At 47.1% G+C, this 12,212-nt stretch overlaps 1 protein-coding gene across 1 annotated transcript in view; it reads left to right on the top strand.

The window, feature by feature from the left end:
- MITD1 (microtubule interacting and trafficking domain containing 1) overlaps positions 1-12,212 on the top strand; it is a 110,728-nt gene that overhangs the window by 77,577 nt on the left and 20,939 nt on the right. Inside the window, exon 5 of the mRNA XM_069204381.1 lies at positions 8,940-9,055. Coding sequence (XP_069060482.1) covers positions 8,940-9,055 — 116 coding nt within the window. The remainder of the gene's footprint in view (positions 1-8,939; positions 9,056-12,212) is intronic.

A 12,212-nucleotide genomic window follows, 5' to 3' on the forward strand; every position in this document is an offset into this window, starting at 1 on the left:
TCCGGCGACGTGGGACTCCTTTGTGCAACTTCGGCGAGCACCGTTTCACGCATCCTCGTAGTGCCTGCTTCTGGCACTTCTCCGGGTGCTACCTGCTTCAGTGAGGGCTCTTTGTCTTGCTCGACGTCCCCTCTCTCTGCAGGTCCAATTTGCGACCTTCTGGTCCCTCCTGGGCCCCAGCAGCGTCCAAAAACGCCAAACGCACGATTTGCGTGTAGCAAGGCTTGTTGGCGTTCATCCGGCGGGAAAACACTTCTGCACGACTCTCCAAGGCGTGCGGGATCCATCCTCCAAAGGGGAAGTCTCTAGCCCTTGTCGTTCCTGCAGTATTCACAGTTCTTCAGCCTAGTAAGAGCTTCTTTGCACCAACCGCTGGCATTTCTTGGGCATCTGCCCATCTCCGAGCTGCTTGTGACTTTTGGACTTGGTCCCCTTGTTCCACAGGTACCTTCAGACAGGAATCCATCGTTGTTGCATTGCTGATTTGTGTTTTCCTTGCATTCTCCCTCTAACACGACTATTTTGTCCTTAGGGGAACTTTAGTGCACTTTGCACTCACTTTTCAGGGTCTTGGGGAGGGTTATTTTTCTAACTCTCACTATTTTCTAATAGTCCCAGCGACCCTCTACAAGGTCACATAGGTTTGGGGTCCATTCGTGGTTCGCATTCCACTTCTGGAGTATATGGTTTGTGTTGCCCCTATCCCTATGTTTCCCCATTGCATCCTATTGTAACTATACATGGTTTGCACTGTTTTCTAAGACTATACTGCATATTTTTGCTATTGTGTATATATATCTTGTGTATATTTCCTATCCTCTCACTGAGGGTACACTCTAAGATACTTTGGCATATTGTCATAAAAATAAAGTACCTTTATTTTTAGTATAACTGTGTATTGTGTTTTCTTATGATATTGTGCATATGACACTAAGTGGTACTGTAGTAGCTTCACAAGTCTCCTAGTTCAGCCTAAGATGCTCTGCAAAGCTATCCATTATCTATCAGCCTAAGCTGCTAGACACCCTATACACTAATAAGGGATAACTGGGCCTGGTGCAAGGTGCAAGTACCCCTTGGTACTCACTACAAGCCAGTCCAGCCTCCTACATTGGTTGTGCAGCGGTGGGATAAGTGCTTTGAGACTACTTACCACTCTTGTCATTGTACTTTTCATAAGAGAAAAATATACAAAACAAGGTCAGTGTATATACACATAGCCAAAAAGTTTTGCATTTCCTCTTTTCACTCTTTTCTAAGTGCTGAAAAGTACTTCTAAACTTTCAAAAAGTTCTTAAAAGTTTAAAAAGTTTTTTTCTGTCTTTCCAAAAAGTTCTGAAAACTTTTTTCTCTTTGTCTATCACTTTAACTCTCTCTAAAAATGTCTGGCACAGGCCAAAAAGTTGAACTGTCCAAACTTGCATATGATCACCTTAGCTGGAAAGGAGCAAGGAGTCTCTGCATAGAGAGAGGTTTGAGTGTAGGGAAGAATCCTTCCTTAGAACTGTTAATTAATATGCTTAGAGTACAGGATAAGGCCATAAGTGCCCAATCTGTAGAAAAAGTAGCTAATGGTTCTCAATCTGATCCAGGGACTCCCCCAGGAAAAGGTTCAGGAAAGAAACTTCTCAGCCTGCCCATTACTAGACAGTCTAGCATAGTTGGTACAGAGGTTGAATCACATCATACTGATGATGTGCTCTCACATTATGCTGGTAGCCAAGCTGTTAGGGTGCCCTTGGTAAGGGACAGGTCTCCTTCTGTTCATTCCCATCATACCTCTGTATCTAGAAATGTCCCTCCCACCCACCCTGATGACAGATTGTTAGAAAGGGAGCTCAATAGATTGAGAGTGGAACAAACCAGACTGAAGCTCAAGAAGCAACAGCTGGATTTGGATAGACAGTCTTTAGAAATAGAGAGGGAAAGACAGAAAATGGGTTTAGATACCCATGGTGGTAGCAGCAGTATTCCCCATAGTCATCCTGCAAAAGAGCATGATTCCAGGAATCTGCATAAGATAGTTCCCCCTTACAAGGAGGGGGATGACATTAACAAGTGGTTTGCTGCACTTGAGAGGGCCTGTGCTGTACAGGATGTCCCTCAAAAGCAGTGGGCTGCTATCCTATGGCTATCATTTACTGGAAAAGGTAGGGATAGGCTCCTTACTGTAAAAGAAAATGATGCTAACAATTTCCAAGTTCTTAAGAATGCACTCCTGGATGGTTATGGCTTAACCACTGAACAGTACAGGATAAAGTTCAGAGAGACCAAAAAGGAGTCTTCACAAGACTGGGTTGATTTCATTGACCATTCAGTGAAGGCCTTGGAGGGGTGGTTACATGGCAGTAAAGTTACTGATTATGAAAGCCTGTATAACACAATCCTGAGAGAGCATATACTTAATAATTGTGTGTCTGATTTGTTGCACCAGTACCTGGTAGACTCTGATCTGACCTCTCCCCAAGAATTGGGAAAGAAGGCAGACAAATGGGTCAGAACAAGGGTGAACAGAAAAGTTCATACAGGGGGTGACAAAGATGGCAATAAGAAGAAAGATTTTGAAAAATCTCAAGATAAGCATGGGGATAAGGGTAAAACCAAAGATCCCACTTCAAATCTTAAACACTCTTCAGAGGGTGGGGATAAAACAAATTCTTCCTCTTCTTCCCAACCTGCACACATTAAAAAGCCTTGGTGCTTTGTGTGTAAAAACAGAGGCCATAGGCCAGGGGATAAGTCCTGTCCAGGTAAACCCCCTGAGCCTACCACCACTAATACATCAAGCTCTAGTGCCCCTAGCAGTAGTGGTACTAGTGGTGGGACTGCTGGCAACAGTCAAGCAAAGGGTGTAGTTGGGTTCACTTATGGGTCCATAGTGAAAACTGATGTCATCAGTCCCAAGACAGTTTCTGTCACACCTAGTGGCATTGGCCTTGCCACACTGGCTGCTTGTCCCCTTACAATGGATAAGTACAGGCAGACAGTTTCAATAAATGGTGTTGAGGCCTTGGCCTACAGGGACACAGGTGCCAGTTTCACTTTGGTGACTGAAAACCTAGTGCCTCCTGAACAACACATCATTGGACAACAGTATAAGATTATTGATGTCCATAACTCCACTAAGTTTCTTCCCTTAGCTATAATTCAGTTTAGTTGGGGTGGAGTTACTGGCCCTAAGCAGGTGGTGGTATCACCTAGCTTACCTGTAGACTGTCTCTTAGGTAATGACCTAGAGGCCTCAGGTTGGGCTGATGTAGACTTTTATGCCCATGCAGCCATGCTGGGCATCCCTGAGGAATTGTTCCCTCTCATTTCAAGTGAAATGAAAAAGCAAAGGAGAGAAGGCCTGAAAACTCAGGATCCCTCTCCATCAACAGGTAAAAAGGGTATCACAGTATCCCCTAACCACCCTACCATTCAGGATACTATTCCTGTGGTGGGAGAAACCTCTCCTGGGGTGGCACCTGTTCCAAGGGAATCATCAGCTGGCAAAGCTGGACTCCCTGAGGTGGAAGTACCTCTCTGTGGGATAACTAACATTGGTGAGAAAAAGAGCACCATTTTAGTTAACATGGAGCATCCCTCCAACCCTCCCAGAGAAACTTTAGTGCAGAAACTCTGCACTGCCTCGCAACACTTAGGACAGCATCCCTGCCCTAGTGTGGAGCTGATAGGACAGCATCCCTGCCCTGCTCCAACCCAAGAGAAACAGCATCCCTGTTCTCTCTTCCAGCCATATGGACAAAGTTTTTGCCCAGCTATGGCTTTTCTGAGACAGCATCCCTGTCTGGCATTTCCATCACTACAAATAGGTTCAGTGGGCAATTCCCACTGCTCTAAACTAAAACTTACTGATAGAAACTCTGAAAATACATCTTCACATTGTTGCTTAGCTAAAAAACTTCAAACAGGGTGGTTTACATCCCCACAGGGAAGTAACCATATAGTGGATGATAAAGGGAGTAACCAGTCTATTGCAGAGCTACTCTCTACTTATCACCACTTAGACAATAAAGTCTCAACTGGCCAAGGTTAGCCTTATTGTCCTTCGTTTGGGGGGGGGTTGTGTGAGAAGGTAGCCTCTTTCTAGCCTTGTTACCCCCACTTTTGGCCTGTTTGTGAGTGTATGTCAGGGTGTTTGTCACTGTTTTCACTGTCTCACTGGGATCCTGATAGCCAGGCCTCAGTGCTCATAGTGAAAACACTATGGTTTCAGTATGTTTGTTATGTGTCACTGGGATCCTGCTGGTCAGGACCCCAGTGCTCATAGGTTTGTGGCCTATATGTATGTGTCACTGGGACCCTGTCACACAGGGCCCCAGTGCTCATAGGTGTGCATGTATATGTTCCCTGTGTGGTGCCTAACTGTCTCACTGAGGCTCTGCTAACCAGAACCTCAGTGGTTATGCTCTCTCATTACTTTCAAATTGTCACTAACAGGCTAGTGACCATTTTTACCAATTTACATTGGCTTACTGGAACACCCTTATAATTCCCTAGTATATGGTACTGAGGTACCAAGGGTATTGGGGTTCCAGGAGATCCCTATGGGCTGCAGCATTTCTTTTGCCACCCATAGGGAGCTCTGACAATTCTTACACAGGCCTGCCACTGCAGCCTGAGTGAAATAACGTCCACGTTATTTCACAGCCATTTTACACTGCACTTAAGTAACTTATAAGTCACCTATATGTCTAACCTTTACCTGGTAAAGGTTAGGTGCAAAGTTACTTAGTGTGAGGGCACCCTGGCACTAGCCAAGGTGCCCCCACATTGTTCAGAGCCAATTCACTGAACTTTGTGAGTGCGGGGACACCATTACACGCGTGCACTACATATAGGTCACTACCTATATGTAGCTTCACCATGGTAACTCCGAATATGGCCATGTAACATGTCTATGATCATGGAATTGCCCCCTCTATGCCATCCTGGCATTGTTGGTACAATTCCATGATCCCAGTGGTCTGTAGCCCAGACCCTGGTACTGCCAGACTGCCCTTCCTGGGGTTTCACTGCAGCTGCTGCTGCTGCCAACCCCACAGACAGGCAGCTGCCCTCCTGGGGTCCAGCCAGGCCTGGCCCAGGATGGCAGAACAAAGAACTTCCTCTGAGAGAGGGTGTGACACCCTCTCCCTTTGGAAAATGGTGTGAAGGCAGGGGAGGAGTAGCCTCCCCCAGCCTCTGGAAATGCTTTGTTGGGCACAGATGTGCCCAATTCTGCATAAGCCAGTCTACACCGGTTCAGGGACCCCTTAGCCCCTGCTCTGGCGCGAAACTGGACAAAGGAAAGGGGAGTGACCACTCCCCTGACCTGCACCTCCCCTGGGAGGTGTCCAGAGCTCCTCCAGTGTGCTCCAGACCTCTGCCATCTTGGAAACAGAGGTGCTGCTGGCACACTGGACTGCTCTGAGTGGCCAGTGCCACCAGGTGACGTCAGAGACTCCTTGTGATAGGCTCCTTCAGGTGTTAGTAGCCTTTCCTCTCTCCTAGGTAGCCAAACCCTCTTTTCTGGCTATTTAGGGTCTCTGTCTCTGGGGAAACTTCAGATAACGAATGCATGAGCTCAGCCGAGTTCCTCTGCATCTCCCTCTTCACCTTCTGATAAGGAATCGACCGCTGACCGCGCTGGAAGCCTGCAAACCTGCAACATAGTAGCAAAGACGACTACTGCAACTCTGTAACGCTGATCCTGCCGCCTTCTCGACTGTTTTCCTGCTTGTGCATGCTGTGGGGGTAGTCTGCCTCCTCTCTGCACCAGAAGCTCCGAAGAAATCTCCCGTGGGTCGACGGAATCTTCCCCCTGCAACCGCAGGCACCAAAAAGCTGCATCTCCGGTCCCTTGGGTCTCCTCTCAGCACGACGAGCGAGGTCCCTCGAATCCAGCGACACCGTCCAAGTGACCCCCACAGTCCAGTGACTCTTCAGCCCAAGTTTGGTGGAGGTAAGTCCTTGCCTCACCTCGCTGGGCTGCATTGCTGGGAACCGCGACTTTGCAAACTACTCCGGCCCCTGTGCACTTCCGGCGGAAATCCTTCGTGCACAGCCAAGCCTGGGTCCACGGCACTCTAACCTGCATTGCACGACTTTCTAAGTTGGTCTCCGGCGACGTGGGACTCCTTTGTGCAACTTCGGCGAGCACCGTTTCACGCATCCTCGTAGTGCCTGCTTCTGGCACTTCTCCGGGTGCTACCTGCTTCAGTGAGGGCTCTTTGTCTTGCTCGACGTCCCCTCTCTCTGCAGGTCCAATTTGCGACCTTCTGGTCCCTCCTGGGCCCCAGCAGCGTCCAAAAACGCCAAACGCACGATTTGCGTGTAGCAAGGCTTGTTGGCGTTCATCCGGCGGGAAAACACTTCTGCACGACTCTCCAAGGCGTGCGGGATCCATCCTCCAAAGGGGAAGTCTCTAGCCCTTGTCGTTCCTGCAGTATTCACAGTTCTTCAGCCTAGTAAGAGCTTCTTTGCACCAACCGCTGGCATTTCTTGGGCATCTGCCCATCTCCGAGCTGCTTGTGACTTTTGGACTTGGTACCCTTGTTCCACAGGTACCTTCAGACAGGAATCCATCGTTGTTGCATTGCTGATTTGTGTTTTCCTTGCATTCTCCCTCTAACACGACTATTTTGTCCTTAGGGGAACTTTAGTGCACTTTGCACTCACTTTTCAGGGTCTTGGGGAGGGTTATTTTTCTAACTCTCACTATTTTCTAATAGTCCCAGCGACCCTCTACAAGGTCACATAGGTTTGGGGTCCATTCGTGGTTCGCATTCCACTTCTGGAGTATATGGTTTGTGTTGCCCCTATCCCTATGTTTCCCCATTGCATCCTATTGTAACTATACATGGTTTGCACTGTTTTCTAAGACTATACTGCATATTTTTGCTATTGTGTATATATATCTTGTGTATATTTCCTATCCTCTCACTGAGGGTACACTCTAAGATACTTTGGCATATTGTCATAAAAATAAAGTACCTTTATTTTTAGTATAACTGTGTATTGTGTTTTCTTATGATATTGTGCATATGACACTAAGTGGTACTGTAGTAGCTTCACACGTCTCCTAGTTCAGCCTAAGATGCTCTGCTAAGCTACCATTATCTATCAGCCTAAGCTGCTAGACACCCTATACACTAATAAGGGATAACTGGGCCTGGTGCAAGGTGCAAGTACCCCTTGGTACTCACTACAAGCCAGTCCAGCCTCCTACAGTGACTATGTCAATCCACAGGAGATTCCTCGGTTCTTCTAGTGCAGGGTGAAGACAGGCAGTCCTCAGAGCATGCACACCTTGGAAACTGTTGCGGATGCTGGCTGGAGCAGAAATTGCAGGTCACAGGTGTCGTCCTGGATACATTGTTGCAGTTACAGCGGTTCCTGGAGCAGTCTGCGGTTGATCCGACGGAGAGAAGCTGAAGCAGAGGATGCAGAGGCTTCCTGGAGGAGTCCTGCAAGCTAAATCTGAGGAAACACCCAGAGGAGAGGCCCTAAATAGCCCTGAGAGGGGGATTGGCTACCTACCCAGGTATGCACCTATCAGGAGGGGTCTCTGACATCACGTGCTGGCACTGGCCACTCTGAGGTCTCCAGAGTGTCCCCACACCTTGGAATCCAAGATGGCTAACGCCAGGGACACACTGGAGGAGCTCTGGGCCTCACCCCTGGGGTGGTGATGGACAGGGGAGTGGTTCCTCCCCTTTCCTTTTTCCAGTTTATTGCCAGAGCAAGGACTGGGGGTCCCTGAACCAGTGTAGACTGGCTTATGCAAGGAGGGCACCATCTGTGCCCTTCAAAGCATTTCCAGAGGCTCTGGGAGGCTACCCCTCCCAAGCCTGTTACACCTATTTCCAAAGGGAGAGGGTGTTATACTCTCTTCCCAAAGCAAATACGTTGTTCTGCCTTCCTGGGATTGAGCTGCTCAGTCCCCAGGAGGGCAGAAACCTGCCTGCGAGGTGGCAGCAGCTGGTGCTGCAGTAGAAACCTCAGAGAGCTGGTTTGGCAGTACTGGGGTTCCGTGGTGGGGCCCCCAGGGTGCATGGGATTGGTCCCCCAATACCAGATGTCGAATGGGGGGACAATTCCATGATCTTAGACACCTCACATGTCCATATTCGGAGTTACCATTGTGATGCTACATATATGTATTGATATATGTAGTGCACATGTGTAATGGTATCCCCGCACTCGCTAAGTCCGGGGAATTGGCCCTGGACAACATGGGGGCAACTTTTGCTATTGCAAAGGTGCCCTCACACACACTAACTGTGCACCTAGCCTTCAGTAAATGAAGGTTAGACATATAGTTGACTTATAAGTTACTTAAGTGCAGTGAAAATGGCTGTGAAATAGTGCGTGCACTATTTCACTCAGGCTGCAGTGGCAGTCCTGAAGAAAGGTTTGGCTGAGCTCCTTATGGGTGGCAAAAGAAATGTTGCAGCCCATAAGGATCTCCTGGAACCCCAGTGCCCTGGGTACCTAGGTACCATATACTAGGGACTTATAAGGGGGGGGGGCAGTGTGCCAGTTAGAATTGGAATATGGAGTCACTAAACTATAGTGACTAATTTGATAAGTAGGGAGAGCATAAGCACTGGAGTTCTCTTTAGCAGAACTTCAGTGACACAGTTAAGCATACTGACAGCACACACATAGGCCACAAACTATGTGCACTGTGGTCCTGGCTAGCAGGTTCTCAGTGAGACAGGCAAAACATACTGACAAACAGGCAGAAATTGGAGTTAACATGCTAAGAAAGATGGTACTTTCCTACAAAAACCAAATAAAATGTGTTTATCAACAAAAATATTTATCTTACAATTGATTCTGTTTATTCCTTCTGCTGTAGATTCTTTATAAAATAAAAAACTACAGTTATTAACTGCATTGATCTGTGAGCAATAGCATAATTTACGTTGGTGCTTATTGTGTTTCCGTAGGACAATGGAAAAGAACAGCAGATGAGTTCTCTACAGGAAATAAAACAGTCTTTGGAAGGTTATGGGATTATTTTGGAAATCTCCTTTTCCTCTTCAATCCATGACAGAGAAATTAGGTGGGTGCTCTAGAAATTTTATCTCACAGTACCACTATTTGCTGTCCATAAGAATGAGTGTGGTCTTCAGTCATCCATCACAAACACTTCTACCCATAAACTGTCCCAGGATAACGGAAGTTTAAAGGAGGTGTTTAGTAGCATCTGTCTATTATCTTTAACAATTTTGGTCAGACGAAATCCCCCATTTACAAAATTTCCATAAAGCTAAATAATATGCTCAATCCAATAAGAACCCTGAGACAAAGTTGCTACACCATGCCTAGTAGCATCCAGGTTGCCATGCCTGTGTTGAGAACTGAATTTAATTTTATCACATTAATATGCTGTGTAGATTCCAACTTCACACATCCACCTCTTTTAAAGGAAGCCTTGTCTCCCTCCCTCTCTTCCAAAAGCACAACAGGACACTGAAGTACTAGCAGTTTTGTTAATGGGAGCTACTCATTGGGAGATTAGAACATTTTCCCCTATCACTTACGTAGCGCCCCTTTTAAGGAAACTTTCAGTGATAAGGATGAGATTTAGTAGCTGTGAGTACAATATATACTGGAAGCAGAGCACGCTGACAGGGCATTGTGCACTGAAGCATTACGTGTCAGACCTTGTTTGGGGGTGGGGCTCAGGGCAAGCAGTGCTATAGGGCTTCAGCAGTGGCGCTCGGGTCATTTCCCTTTGATGTCCCAGGGTTCTTCCTATTATTGGTTTGCAAATATAACCAATTACAACCCCTTCAGATCTTGACTGAATGATGGTGAGCAGTCATAGGATGCTCAGGGAGGTAGTGTGGGAGTGTTCAAACTCAGAATTCAACAGCGCAATAACTGATTATCCAAACAAGAGATTTGCTAAGAAAAGAAAATACTTTAATACACACACTTAAAATGGAAAACCATTCAGGTAATATTAGCAGGTACAATAAAATGCATCTGTGCTAGCGCTGTTGCACCTTGGTGTACCGGCCACCGCTTTCCTTTACCCAGATGTCCCTCCTTTTGTGAGTTTTCGGCAGGATTCCCCTGTGATTAGAGCGTCTCCCTTGGTGGCAGTTTACCACAGTTCAGTAATAGTGCTTAGTTCAGTACAGCTCCCTTGATACTGTCTTGCCACAGGGGAGTTCTCCATGTTCTCTTTGCAGCCGGTGGGGGAACTTGCAACACACATCTCTGCTCACTCCTGCTTCTGCGAGGAAACATGCTGGCGCAATGTTCAGTCTGTGTAGGCAGCGGCAGAGTTTGACACCAGGAGTCACCGCCTGATGTTCCTCGTCAAACACAGGTACTGGCTGTCGGTGGGGCCCCCAGCAGTCATTGGACCCTCTTTGGGGTCACATATGATGTGTAGTAGGTAGGGAGCCACGTGGACAGGAGTGAAAGTGGCCCAAAGGTAGCCACCGGTGCACTTCTGGATGTGGCTGTGGAGACTATAACATATACAGTTCTTGATCACAGAAAATAAGCCTGCAGTAGGTGCAGTTTCTGAACAATTTGATTTGGTTCTTTTTTTAAGTGCCCTTTCCAGACTGTTCTGCAGAACCAGCCTTTGTGTATATTGATACTCTCTCATCCAGGTAGTCTCCAACCTGGAGCACTCACAACAAAGGCAAAAGGAGGTATGAGCTTTCTGCACCCGGCTGTCCAAAGCTCTGCTGAACACTGATCAGGTGAAAGACAAAGGCATGAGCTTACCTAAAGAGTCTATTTCACCTTTAACAACAGAGATTGCAGTTCCACGTTTGACCGTTTGACCGTTACAATGGCAGTGCTACAGGAAGACTAATGAGCAACTACTTTAAGCAAAAGGCCTAATTGAGTTTCTAAAGGAGCTTTGTCTCCTCTGTCCCCTACTTCAGTGTCTAAGCTCCTTCCTCTAGCTTTAGGAATGCTCCATTGTCTGGGAACCACCCCACACCCCACCACTATTCCATCTTGTTCACAGAAATGGCCAGATGATTCCACAGGCCTCACTCAGACAAATAATCCATGTACCACACAGGCAATACATACAAACATGCACAGCAAACACATGGGATGTCAGTGCTAGGATCTGGGTTAGCGCATAAAAGCAGGGCTATACACGAGTGTAGGAGGCTGGTCTGGTTTGTAGTGGGTACCACAGGTACTTATACCAGGTTCAGTTATCCCTTATTAGTGAAACCTAGTCAGTGTCTAGAAGCTGTTTAGGGGTAGCTGTAGCTAAACAGCCAAGGCTGAAATATGAGACATGCAGAGCTCTTGCAGTACCACTGTAGTCACACAGTACTCACACACATGAAAGAAAATACTCAGTGTTACCAGAAATAAAGGTACTTTATTTTGTGACAAAAATGCCAAAAATACCTTAGAGACTACTCCCTTAGGAGATAAGATATATACACTAGTATCCAAAAACAGGTAAGTACACTGTCAGAAAACAGTGCAAATAGTGAAAATCACAATAGGTTGCAATGGGATCACAAACCATATACTAAAATAGTGGAATGGGAAAGTCGGTTTCCCACCTAGGCAAGTGTAGTGTGTAGAGGGGCTCTGGGAGTGTAAGAAAACACCAAAGGTAAGTAATAGAACCCACCCCAGAGACCAGGAAAACAAGAGTAAATAATAGTAAGTTTCCTGAAACACACAAGACGTTGTGATAGAAAATTATGCAAGGACCAGAAGAGACTGCAAGACACCAACAATTGATTCCTGGACCTGAAGACCTGTGAAAGAAGGGGATCATTCCAAGGAGCACTGAAGAGTTCAGGGAGAACAGGAGCCCCTGCTAACCTGGATGAAGGTGCAAAAGGAGAACCAACGGTGATAAGACCAAGTCAGTTATGCACCCAAGAAGACAGATGCGGGTTCCGGGTTGGTGCAGATATCCCTCGCCGGATGGATGATTGCAGTCTGGTTTGAATCGCTGGATTCTGCCAGCAAGCTTTGGCACCTGCAAAACTCGCGGTAAGCGGAAGATGGCACTGCCCGGGACCAGGAGGGACCTGGTGGCCTCTACCCAGGTGGGGGAGACAGAGAGGGCTCTCTGCAACTCGGAGAGCCCTCAAAAGACCAGGCAGCACGCACAGGAGCCCCATAGCACAGGTACAAGTAAGGTGCAAATGGAGGCCCACACAGCAAGACACAAAGGGTTCCCATGCCGCCGTAGAACCACTCAGGAA

This window comes from Pleurodeles waltl, chromosome 8, assembly GCF_031143425.1.
Source record: "Pleurodeles waltl isolate 20211129_DDA chromosome 8, aPleWal1.hap1.20221129, whole genome shotgun sequence".
In the NCBI taxonomy this organism is placed as follows: Eukaryota; Metazoa; Chordata; class Amphibia; order Caudata; family Salamandridae; genus Pleurodeles; species Pleurodeles waltl.